Source organism: Equus caballus, chromosome 3 (assembly GCF_041296265.1).
Source record: "Equus caballus isolate H_3958 breed thoroughbred chromosome 3, TB-T2T, whole genome shotgun sequence".
Taxonomy (NCBI): domain Eukaryota; kingdom Metazoa; phylum Chordata; class Mammalia; order Perissodactyla; family Equidae; genus Equus; species Equus caballus.
In genome coordinates, this window is record NC_091686.1 from 72756241 (window position 1) to 72768861 (window position 12621).

At 36.6% G+C, this 12621-nt stretch overlaps 1 protein-coding gene and 1 long non-coding RNA gene across 3 annotated transcripts in view; one reads left to right on the top strand and one right to left on the bottom strand.

The window, feature by feature from the left end:
- The window catches only part of TMPRSS11F (transmembrane serine protease 11F), a 98775-nt gene extending 91189 nt beyond the window's left edge, over positions 1-7586 (top strand). For both annotated transcript variants that reach the window (XM_070262397.1, XM_023638028.2), the window contains 2 exons: positions 642-784; positions 4734-7586. In XM_070262397.1, coding sequence (XP_070118498.1) covers positions 642-784; positions 4734-4892 — 302 coding nt within the window. In that variant the 3' untranslated portion in view covers positions 4893-7586. The remainder of the gene's footprint in view (positions 1-641; positions 785-4733) is intronic.
- Positions 1-9308, bottom strand: part of LOC138923465 (uncharacterized) — a 39922-nt gene extending 30614 nt beyond the window's left edge. The window contains exons 1-2 of the long non-coding RNA XR_011437107.1: positions 9175-9308; positions 5240-5350 (exon numbers count right to left, since the gene is read on the bottom strand). This is a non-coding gene — a long non-coding RNA (uncharacterized lncRNA). The remainder of the gene's footprint in view (positions 1-5239; positions 5351-9174) is intronic.
- Between the last annotated feature and the right edge of the window lie 3313 nt (positions 9309-12621).

Genomic DNA, 12621 nt, shown 5'->3' on the forward strand with positions numbered 1-12621 from the left:
TAGCTCAGGGCTACTCCTCGACAGCTTCAATCAATCAGGATCCCTAAGCTCCTTCCCTTCCCGCACTTAATTGTGCAGTATTCTCTCCTCCTAACCCCTGGCCCTGCTCTGTGAGGATGTCAAATTGCTAGATCTTGGGCATCCGTTCTGTTTCCCATGCTTTGAGACACCCCTATATAACACTCTACAGCACAGAGTAGGGCAAATAGATCTGTGCAGTTCATATCCTGGTTCCTACTTGAATAGCTTTTGGGAAATTAGTGAACTTCCCTCAGCTTCAACTTCCTTATATGGAAAAATGTGCCAATTGGACAAGATCAGTGTGATGAACCCTTTCTTCACGAAAAAAAAAAAGCATACACACATACACACGTACACACACATAAAATATTGCAGGTAGTTTTAAGGATTCCAATAGCTTTTGAAGATCCACAAGTGTGATATAATATTGGGGCATGCATGTTTATGGTTCTTTGTATGTACACGTTTATGACACAGAAAATAAAGGTAGCCAATAATTAATAATAAAATAATCTTATGCTTTTGCTCCTAGGTATATACAATTTATGTGTCTTTCATGTCTTAAATAACAGTTTTATTCAAAGAACACATTTTTGTGTGTGTGTTTGTTTGTATAATAGGACCTATACAAAATAAACTTCGGCAAGCCAGAGTGGAAACCATAGGCACTGATGTGTGTAACAGAACGGATGTGTATGATGGCCTGATAACTCCGGGAATGTTATGTGCTGGATTCATGGAAGGAAAAGTAGACGCATGTAAGGTAAGTCTAAACTCAAGGTCAAAACTTTAAAAGGAAAGTTTCCACTAGCTATTTCTAAATTTGGCATATATTTCACCTGGAAAAAAAAGTGGCATCTATTTCACCAAGGACTCAGTTTATTTGTTAATGAAAATATTAAACAAAACCCAATAATTAAAAAAATAACAAAACTTATTGTATTGAGTGATTATTGTGTGCCAAGCCAAGTAGTAAGCACTTTTTATACATTATTTAATATGACAAGATTGAAGCAGTACTCTAATTATCTCTATTTTACAGATCAGGATATTAAAGCTCATTGCTCCCTATTTCTAGTTCACACAATTACTCTTATGCTTTATTGTTACTTTCTGAACAAAATTGTAAATAAAAGACAGAGAAAACTCTCCTCTGAAGACCACTTCATTCAGCTCTGTCATCTCTCATGCATCTTGTTTTCATCCCCCACCTCCTGGTCCCTCCCCTTTGTCCCTCTCATTCTTTAATGACATCAACACCTGAAACAGTTTCCTCTTCATCCCAAGCCCTGCAGTATTACCACTGACCCATTTACATGCTGGATTCTCAGTTCCTAAACCTCCTAACCTCCAGCGATCTTCACTCCTCCTCGGCCTCCTATTCCTAGGGTTACATCTTGAGCTTTGTCACACACAACTCTTCCAACTCCAAAAACACTAATTCCCCAAATCTTTCTATTTAACAACTGTCCGCTTCTTCCTGCCTGCTTTTCAACTACTCCTGCTCCCTTGGCCACACGATTTGCTACACCCCAAGCTACGAACCCTCACCCCCAATACACACAATCTACACACAAATTCTTTGTGTCCCCTCCTCTGATTTATTTTTCACTTTAGCTCTTATCACCATCCGATACACAATATATTTTATTTATTGGGTTTATTGTCTGTCTTCTCCACTAAACTAGAATGTAAATATAAGCTCCATGAAGGCACAGATTTGGGAGGTCTATTTTATTTACTACTGTATTACCAACAAATAAAATAGTGCTTGGCACAAATATTTGTTGACTGAATAAAATATCTTTCTTCAACTTCATAGACACCTGTAGACCATTGCTTCTCTATTTTCTCACATTCCGTTCAACCTTTCCCTTCTTCCATCATCTATTTGTCCAACTTAGATTTCACTATTAATCATTTTAATCGCTTTTGCTAATACCCTGAGCTCACTTGTTGCTCTCTCTCTTTCCAGAGTTTCTGTCTACAAAGGTCCAAACCTAGAAGAACTCAACTATCCAATCTCTCTCTCTGCCTGCACTCAGGAAGTCAAATCCTCCTGGAAAAAATATAATAGAACACATTGGTTCCACTAAAGGATCCAGATGACAAAATGGACTATCCTACTCTTTTTGTGTATTTGTTTCAAGTCTGTTCTCTGAATTCTCCCAACATTTTCCACTTTCCTTAACTTCTGTTTTTTTAATACCGCTTTTTATTCTTAACTGATGATTTTGTTTCCCAATTTTCAAACAAAAATACAAGTCATACGAGGGAAATTTCCCCATCTTCCCAGCACCAAGCATGCAGACTTGCCTTCATCTGGACCCATTTCATCCACCTTCAGCTTAGGTCACAGCAGAGAAGCTGCCTCTTCTCTAAGGCTGAGCCCTTCTCTGCCCATGTTCCTCTTCTTGTTGGCCTTTTGGGGAAGCTTACACTGGCAGTTATTTTGTCTATCTCTTTTCACAGTCAAAACTTCTCTTGTAACTAGCTCCTTCCTTATTCAGATCTATCAAATTAGGAAAAAAACAATAAACCAACTCTTTTCTTGACCCATAATGCCTCCAGCTAGCACCCCATTTTATCTCTTTACCATCAAATATTTGGAAAAATGTCTATACCCATTGTCTCAATTTTCTCACCTCTCACTAACGCCTCAAACCATTACAATATGGTTTCTGCCCTATCACTTCGTCAGTATAGCTCTTCCTGAGGTTTCCAATGATGCATCAGTGACCTCCAACAGATGTTTTTTGGTCCTATTCTTTTTTTTTCTTTTCCTCTTAGAAGCATTTAATAATACTTACTACTCTCTCTTTCTTGAACTGTTGCCTTTCTAGGCTTGTAATGATTTTCATTCTACTTCTCTGTCTGCTTCTTTGTCTCCTTTTCAAGCTCATTCTCTCAATCTCAGCCATTAGATTTTGATTTATTCCACACCTGTTCCTCTTTTGACTCTGAACTTTCTCCCTGGAGGCTCTAATTCTCTTCCACAGCTTCAATTATTGTCTTTTTGCAGATTACTAATAAATTTTTACTTTTAGCCCTGACCTCTTCTTTGATTTCCACCCTTACATATTCTACTTCTACTTGACAGCTCCACTTGGATATCTGAAAGTCATCTCAAATTCAAAATGTTGCACCTGATTCTGCTCTTCTTCCCCTCCCTACCTGATCTTCTTTCTATGTTTTGTATGTCTATGAGTGCCATCCTCTGTCATTCTGTTAAACAAGCAAGAAGACTAGAAGCCATTCTAACTTTCTCTCCTTATCCCTTATCTAATTGATTACCTAATCCCATGGATTTTACCTCCTTATATCTTTCTTTTGTTTCTCTCTCTCTCTCTTTCTTCCCCCTTCCCTCCCCTCCTGTCCCTCACCACCACAAACCACATTAGCCATCTAGTTTATTTTCTTACATTCACTCTTATGCTCCTACAGTGCATTAGTCAAATGAAAGCCAGGATGTTTTCTAACAAGATGTAATCTGATCATGTCAACCCCCTCCTCAAAACACTTCAGTGGCTTACCTTTAGTTTTATCTTAAGATAAAAAACAAAACGACCCACAGGGCTTTGAATGGACCAGTCTCTCCCGCCTCTATAGCCTCACCACAAACCACTTGACCCTTGCTATCTTCTCTCTAGTCCCCTCCCCACCTTTTTTTTTTTTTTTTTACAGGCTCTTGTATATGCCAGCCTCCTTCATGCCACAGAGCACTTGTGTTCTCTCTACCTAGAATACATTTCATCCACATCTTCCTTTCATGGTTAACTCCTCTTCCTTTAGATATCAGCTCAATTACATATCATTACAGGAAACTTTCCTGACCTCCCTGACCAGTCAAATTCTCCTGTTGGATGTTACTATAGCGCTAAACACAGTTGCAATTCTGCATTTATTTGTGGGCTCATTTAATATTGTTTTTTTAACCTAAATTTCTAGTTCTGTGAGCATAGGGACTGTTTATTGTTGGTCATCATTGTATTCTCAATGTTCATCAAAATACCTGGGACGCACAGTAGGAACTCAATAAATGGTTGTTAAAAGAATAAATGAAGGAAGTGGAAGAGGCACAGAGAGGTTAAGTATCTTACCCTAGGTCACACAACCAGTAATCGATAGAGCTGGGCCTGAAACTTGGGCAGTTCAACTGCTGAGAACACACCTTTAACCTCTACATTTATATTTGTTTATTTATTTAAGCTTCCTTGTTCCAAAAGAGATTTAAGGGAGCTTATATAAAATTCAGCAAGCAAATATAAATTAGAATTAGGTGAGTAAAAGCAAAGGAGACCATGAGTAGGTCCATAAAATAGTCAAGCTAACAATATTCAGAAGAGATCATTGAAAACTTCCACCTATGCATGCACAAATACTAACCTCATATTAAATAGTTTATATATATGCTTACTAAACCATGCATAAAGTATCTAATCAAACTAGCAAAAGAAATCCAAGGATGCTGAGCCAGAAATAATGTAACCACTTTATATGAATGAGTGTAAGTCTTTCTACAAAACAATGCACTTTAAAGCTTAGCACAAAATTTTAACTCAGTTGAGAGAAACATTATATAATCTGTCTCTGGTCTAGCTGCATGTTCTCTGTACCAATTTCGTTTTTTTCTGTAGAAGAGAGATGATTGCAATGACCCTCCTACTGAATTAAATTAGAGTTAATTTTAAATGTCTTTGTTTTCTCTCCAGGGTGATTCTGGTGGACCTCTGGTTTATGACAATCGTGACATTTGGTACCTTGTCGGTATAGTAAGTTGGGGACAATCATGTGGTCTTCCCAAAAAACCTGGGGTCTATACCAGAGTGACTCAGTATCGAGACTGGATTGCCTCAAAGACTGGTATCTAGTGTGAATCGTCCATGAATTATACCCATGGCACACAAAAATAAAATTCCTACATATTGTATATTATTTATATTCATGTGGTTTGGATCAGTGCTTTTGCTGGATGTCAAGAAGTCCTTCAGACTCAGATCAATCTCAAATTATGAGATGGTCTTTGTGTACACGTGACTGAACCCTCTCTACCCTGAGAGAAGAAGACACAGCAAATGACAGGTAGCACTGACTTCTCACTCACGAGGGAAATTGTTGTGATGCTTATTAACAAGATGAACATTTATAAATGGCTTTCCCCAATGGAACACAGGGGACATCATTTTCCACAGGATATGAAGAGCTGCCAAAACCTTACCTCATATAATACCCGGAGCACTTAGATTCTTCTAGCAAAAACACGAAACAGCAGTCTTCCCTGAGGGTTCTGGGCTTCAGCATTCTAGGACTGATGATGGACATTCAAAGGCTAGAATGGAGAAGCGTGAAATTTGCAATATAACTTGATCTCTAATCTGGGTTTAGAAGTAATGATGCAGAGCATTATTATCCACCACAAGAGCTGCCATTTAAGAGAGATTGAAATGTATCTGAACTAGCTGTTAACATTGTGTTATACTGAAGCACCAGCTTCAGGATGCATGTTCTGTTGTTAATAGGCATTGCTGATTTATTCTTTAACAGCTTCTTGCCATTCATACATCAATTGGAGTTAGGCCAAAAGGAGAATAAAGAAGACTCCTGGGAGCGTTTTTCTGTGGGCTCAAGGAGGATAAAAAGACCTGATGGGACCTCGGCCAGCAGAGTTGGTTTCAAATGATTAAGAACAGGACAGACACTTTTTAGATTTTTGGTAGAATGAGCTATTCAATTATTTATTTAGAAATATCTACATCAACATATAGTAACTGGAGCTTTTGTAAGTCTTCAGCTCTCTGAGAGGTGAGATGTCTGTGAGAATGTCGGGTTGGGAGAGCTGATTTGTGTAAAGCATTTAGGACAGTGCCTAGTATATATTATGCACTGTATAAATATTTATTATAATGGAAAGGAATGCCTCTGTGAGTTTTAAGATAAATTAACTTAATTTGTCAAATAAATGAATGACTTTGGGGCTTAAAACAGCCAAAAGTTTAGTGGTGGAAAGCACAGGCTTTGAAACCAGATTACACGAGCTTGAATGTTGGCTCTGCCACATATGAGCTGTGCGTCTTTGTGCAGGTTTCTTAATATCTCTGTGCTTTAGCTGTTTCACTTCCACAATGGGAATAGAAATGGTACCCACTTCATATTATTTGTGTGAGGTTTAAATGTGTTAATACAAGTAAAGCACTTGGAAAGTGTCTGCAGACAGTAGGCTCTCAATATGGACCAGCTACTATTAATTATTATTAATGTGCTTTGCATTGAATAAAACAATATGCTTTTTAAAAACGGTCCCTTGCTTCTTTAAAATCATGTAATTGATTTCACAATACTTTACATTGTAAAAGAATTAGTTGAGTTAGATTTTCAAAATCACTTTTTATGTCTCATTAATGTATTTTGAACTCTGTCTGTTTATAGACAAGTAGTTATAGGAGGTATGGTCATCTGTGACCAGGGTTGTGACCACAGAGATGCAGCTCCTTATTCATCTCCTGGCTGCAAACGGGAGACCTCAAGTGCTAAATTTCTTGCTCTGATTTATCAGAGAAAAATCTAGCCTCTCTGTTTCTTTAATGACTAAAAGTTTTGTTAATTTACATGTTTGTGTGTTTATAGGTAATATGTGTAAACAAGATGAATATGATAAAAAGATCTCCTAATTGTTATTGTTTACATATCAATATTAGGATATAAACACAAAAGGGTCATCCAGGCACACTTTCCTCTTAAAAAGGAAATGTCACCAAATTTCTGAGTTGATGACTACTAATAAGTAAATATCAACAGGAAAAGCAGAATAAAAACTTAAAAACTTTACAATTTCTTTTATATGCAGAGAAACACCCAAAGCTTTCTGGAGAATATTCAGCATATTGACGATGTGCTTGATTGATGATAGGTCTTTTTTATATTAAAACTAAACACAACCTTTGAGAGAAACAGGAAAACATCTGTCTACAGGGAAAAACAATCGTTTTCTACTATGTAAGTTCTTTAGCATTGGATGTGTGCTTTTGTGTAACTGCATTTATATTTTCAGAAGACTGATAACTTCTCACATATAAGTGTCTGTGAAATATATATACTGATTTAAATAATTCTATGCTTAATTCAATTCAATTTCATGACGTTTTAACACAAATGAGAGGAATAAGTACAAAAGGATATAAGTAAATCTAAAAAAAGGAAGAGTCTATTTTTTAAGCAGGATTTATATGTCCTATTTCTAGTTTGCTGTCTGACCTATCGAGTGGTGTTAAAGAATCGTGCAATAGCTTTTACCTCATGTTTTCCAGCTACCCAATGGGACATTAATCTGTCTACCTCATGGCATTGTTGTGAGGCTGTCCTGTTGAATAATAAAGTTGAAAAGTCAAAGGATGTCTAAAACCTGCTCCAAAAAATGCAACGGGTATTACTGTAAACTAATCTCAGTACAGGTGGCGCTGCAAATATTAAGATTGTCAAAAAGTTTTCTTTTACAGTGTTGGCATTTTTATTTGTCAATAGTATTGCTTTGTGAATTTTGCAAATATATTGTGATTGAAAAACAAAAACAACCCTGGACTTTGCCTCCTGTGTTGTGAATGCTATAATATTCACATCTTTTCATAGGGAAAAAAACACTCTACAATTTGTCTGACTTGTTTGAAAGACAGGTCAAATCCATTAGGCTGATCTTAAACAACACAGCACATTATCCCTGTATTGGGTGCCTTGAGATCTAAGGGTTAGTTTTTAATGCTAGAACAAGACTGAACCAAAATTTTTGCAGTGCTTAACCATTGCTCAGTGAAATCTTCATGATTCAACAATAAGAACAAAAACATATTAACAAGAATTTACCCTTTTCAACTGAATAAACTTGTTACTTTGTTAATATATTTATTTGACTGAGAGGAGATGTGTGGCAGGCAATCTTCATGCAATCATGGAAATGAAAAATAAACTTGTTACAAATTATGAAATTAATGCTAGAATCATAGCTTTTAGAACCAGGAGGGACCTAAGAGGTTATATACATCAACCTCCTTTGTTGACTGCTGTGAAATCAAAGCCAAGAGAATTTCCCCGAGTTATGCAGTAGGTCATAGCCAGCGTAGGAATGGAACCCAGGAGCCATTGCATCCAGTCCAGCCTACTTTCCACCACTCTAACCTGTGTTATGCAGGCTCACTAGCCAGGAACATTGCAGTTCTAGAAGTCATTGGAATTAAATGATTGTTTCCAAACCAACATTTCTCCTTGCAAAAATGTGAGGCAAGTTAAACTCATATGGTATTCAGCAAAGTATATTATTGGACCAAACTAGCTTTATGATTAAAACACCACCACTTAAAATTATATCCACCTATACCTAATGAAATGAAGGATGATTTTAATGTAGGCAAAGCTGCAAAGCTAGTCAACTGGCAGATCAGAATACTCTGTGGAAAGTTTATTCCCCGAGTCTATACCTTATTCCATCCTTTTCTCACCCTCCACACTAAGCTCTATAATTATGAAGTAATTTAAAGCCTTCACAGGGTATACAGTAAAAACAGTGTACCATATTTTCAAATGAGGAGCAGTGAAAGATTTTGAATCCCACTAAAACAACAAATGTCTTTCTCTTTGCTCTTTTTAATGCTTCATTAAAAATGTTTTATAAACAAATAAACAAAACTACAGAAGGCCCACTAAAATGCAGCAAACTAAAAAGTTTTGTTTAAGTTGCTTTCATAAATGCTTTGAGCATTCTTTCACAGGTTTCAATATTTTCTTTGTCTGAAAGTTTTAAACATAACTAAAAAGAAATGAGAGAAACACAATCTGTCAAATGGAACATTAGTCTATCTACCTCACATGTTGTCATGAGGCTTTCTTGTTGAATAATAAAGTCTAAACATCCAAGAATGATTCAAACCTGTTTGAAAAGTGGAAACTATATTATTATAAACTGATATCTGCACAACTGATGCTGCAAATGCTCTAAGATTGTCGTTAAGCTTTTAGACAGTGTTAGCATTTTCATTTATCAATAGCATTGCTTTGTGTATTTTACAAAGACTACTGTTTTGTTGAAATTATATTTAGCATTTTATTGAAGAGAAGTATAATACAGCTTATGCAGTTAATATTAATTTATTGCAAAAAGAAAAATACCTTGGGGCTGGCCCAGTGGCACAGCCGTTAAGTTCGCAGGTTCTGCTTCTTGGCAGCCCGGGGATCGCTGGTTTGGATTCTGGGTGTGGACAGGGCACCGCTTGGCACACCATGCTGTGGTAGGCATCCCATCTATAAAGTAGAGCAAGATGGGCACGAATGTTAGCTCAGGGCCAGTCTTCCTCAGCAAAAAGAGGAGGATTGGCAGTACTTAGCTCAGGGCTAATCTTCCTCAAAAAAAAAAAGAAAAAAGAAAAATACCAAGCAATCGAATTAATCGTCTTTCACTTGATCACTTTAAGAATGACTATAATCCATGGGCCAGCTCCAGCAGCCTAGAGGTCAAGTTCAGTGAGCTCTGCTTTGGTGGCCCAGGTTCAGTTCCTGGGTGTGGACCAACACGGCTCTGTTATTGTCCATGCTGTGCTGGTGGCACATATACTAAAAAAAAATAGAGGAAGATTGACACAGATGTTAGCTCAGGGTGAATCTTCCTCAGCAAAAAAACAAAAAAAGAATGACTATAATCCAAATTCATTTTATTTAAAGCATATTTTACTACAGTATGTTGGAGTACTCTATAATCAATCTACTGGAAACACTTTTAAAGCTATTATGTAGATGACAGTGAAAAATATTAAAAGCAGTCCAAAGTCAGCATTTAACAAAGTATATTTTAAAGACTCAGCTTAGTAATATTTTAGTCTATATTCTGAATTATTAAAGGTTCTCTAACTTGTCACAGAGCTATGCAATGCTAACCAGATATAATAGATTTCCTTTGAAGTTCTATTTTTAAACATTTCATTCCATTGTCAGAATCTGTGTCCCAACTTTTATTTAAGAATGTAGTTATGGGGGCCGACCCAGTGGTGTAGTGGTTAAGTTCTCGTGCTCCACTTTGGCAGCTCAGGGTTCACGATTTCGGATCCCTGGTGCGGACCTATGTACTCTTCATCAAGTCATGCTGTGGCGGTGTCCCACATACAAAATAGAGGAAGATGGGCACAGATATCAGCTCAGGGCCAATCTTCCTCAGCAAAAAGAGAAAGATTGGCAACCATCCTGTTAGACTTTCCTGCTCTCTCCTTCCACTCCCGAACCTAGGTATTCTCCATAAAAGATGTTCAGATGCCTCCCTTTTAAATATTCCCAGAAGGAGAAATTTCATAAATGCATATGATTGCCTTCCTAATGGTTTTAATCACTACCTACTTCTGTATTCAAAAGAAGTACCTTTTGCTGAACCTGAAACCTGTATCTTCCTGTTTAGATCTAGGTGAGATCACTGAATTCTTGGGATAATTTTTTAAATCCACTTGTGTTTGTCCTACAAGTGATAATCCTTAAGGAAAGAGCATTAGAAAATTGAATGAACAGGTAGAGGTGCCTATGAAGAACAGGAGAATTTAAAATTGGACAGGTGAAATAAAATCTGAAAGTAAAAATGAAGCCATTGGAAATACAAACATTAAGCCACAGCTATTTGATAAAATTTTCATTAAAAAAAAATAGTTGGACTATAAAATAAAAACTTTTTTTTTAAGTAAAGGAAATGATAGATTTATCCTCCTTTTTTAAAAAAAATCCACAGGAATATTATAACAAATACTTTTTGAGAGGGAGAGGGCACACAATTGTATCAACTTAGCACAACTGTTTTACTTTTTTATCTTTGTATATATGCGTACATATATTTTACAAAGTTGATATAATAGCATAAATTATGTATTTCTCCACTTGAGATTATATTATATATTTTTGAATGACCACATTTTTGGTTATAATCATCATTTTCAATGCCTACCTTTGAGTTGCTACATCAAATAGTTACGTATATAGACCTTGCCCAGAATATTAGGCTAGTCTGTTATCAAGTAAATCTTATACGAAGGTCATGAACTGTAAAGTATAGCATCCTCCCTTCCTCACTCCGTGAACCCTCTAGCACTGCACCAAATGAAGACTCCTGTGGTTACCTACGCTTTCCTCCACTTTGCTTCTTTCCCATAACGCCTGTGGTTTCTTCTCCTCTCATACTGCTCTTCGTCTTCCCCACTGGTTTAACATCTCTCTACTACCTTCTTTCTCAGCTGGTTCCAGTGAGTCCTCCCTGCTTTGTTTTATTTAAATGTCCTTATATCTTCAACTTCTTCTCAAAATGCTTCCTCATCATCTCACTAAAGGCTGGATCTTCCTTTCGAAAACATCCCTTCATTGTAGCCCTCCCAAGTGATTGCTCTTTCTCTCTGGCCCTAGTTCTGAGTCAGAATTCTTCCAACTCTGAACTAAAAGTTTCCAAATACTGTGTGGTCTCCCAATAATTACTGCTTCACACTAGTATAAAAATGTTACTTTTAGTGTATAGGCTCATGCCTCTAGAGATACCACAAACTGCTCTTCCTAATTACTGCCAGCCACTTGATCACTCCCACATTTATTGAGGTATTAGGCACCTCGCTCAAAATAGACTTCTATACCTAATTCCTGTCTTCATTGTGGTCAATTTCAACATCCAAGTGGATGACCCACACCTAGCCTCAATTCTTTGAACTCATAAATCCAAATGACCAAGTTCTATTTCACTCCCATCATCTCCTGTCTGGACATTGGAAGAACCTCACATTGATCTTCCTTCTCCAATCTTGATGTCCTCTTGTCCATTCTACTGCACCTCTGTTTCAAATACCTCTAATTTTCCACCTCCTGCAGAAGAGATACTTAATCTACAGATAACAACTTGGTTATGAAAAAATATTATCTTTATTTTCACTTGCTTTTAACAGAAATTTACTATTTCTTTCCATTATAAAATAGCATTGGTTATGAAAAAATATTATCTTTATTTTCACTTGCTTTTAACAGAAATTTACTATTTCTTTCCATTATAAAATAGCACACACAAAAAAAGCAGTAACATAAGCTGTATCAGTGACTTTGTCATCAAAAGAAATCATAGATATTTTCATTTCATTTAGCAGTTTACATATATATTAAAAGACATTTATACTCATCAAAACTGAAATTAAGTTATTAGACTCATTGCTATATGCTGTTATTTAATATATTAATAGAGAATCCTATTTATTACTATAATGACAATTTGTGTGTGTGTGTCTGTGAGGAAGATTCATCCTGAACTAACATCCATTGCCAATTTTCCGGGTTCTTTTGCTTGAGGAAGATCAGCTCTGAGCTAACATCTGTGCCAATCATCCTCTGCTTTGTATGTGAGATGCTTCCATAGCATGACTGATGAGTGGAGCAGATCCACGCCTAGGATCCAAACCTGCAAACCTGGGCCACTGAAGCAAAGCACACGGAAATTTAACCACTTGGCCATGGGGCTGACCCCTATAATAAGAAATGTTCAGAATATTTTGATAACATATATTAGTTTCTGTATAATTCTATGTGTTCTATTTTATGCATCTAAAAACATTATTT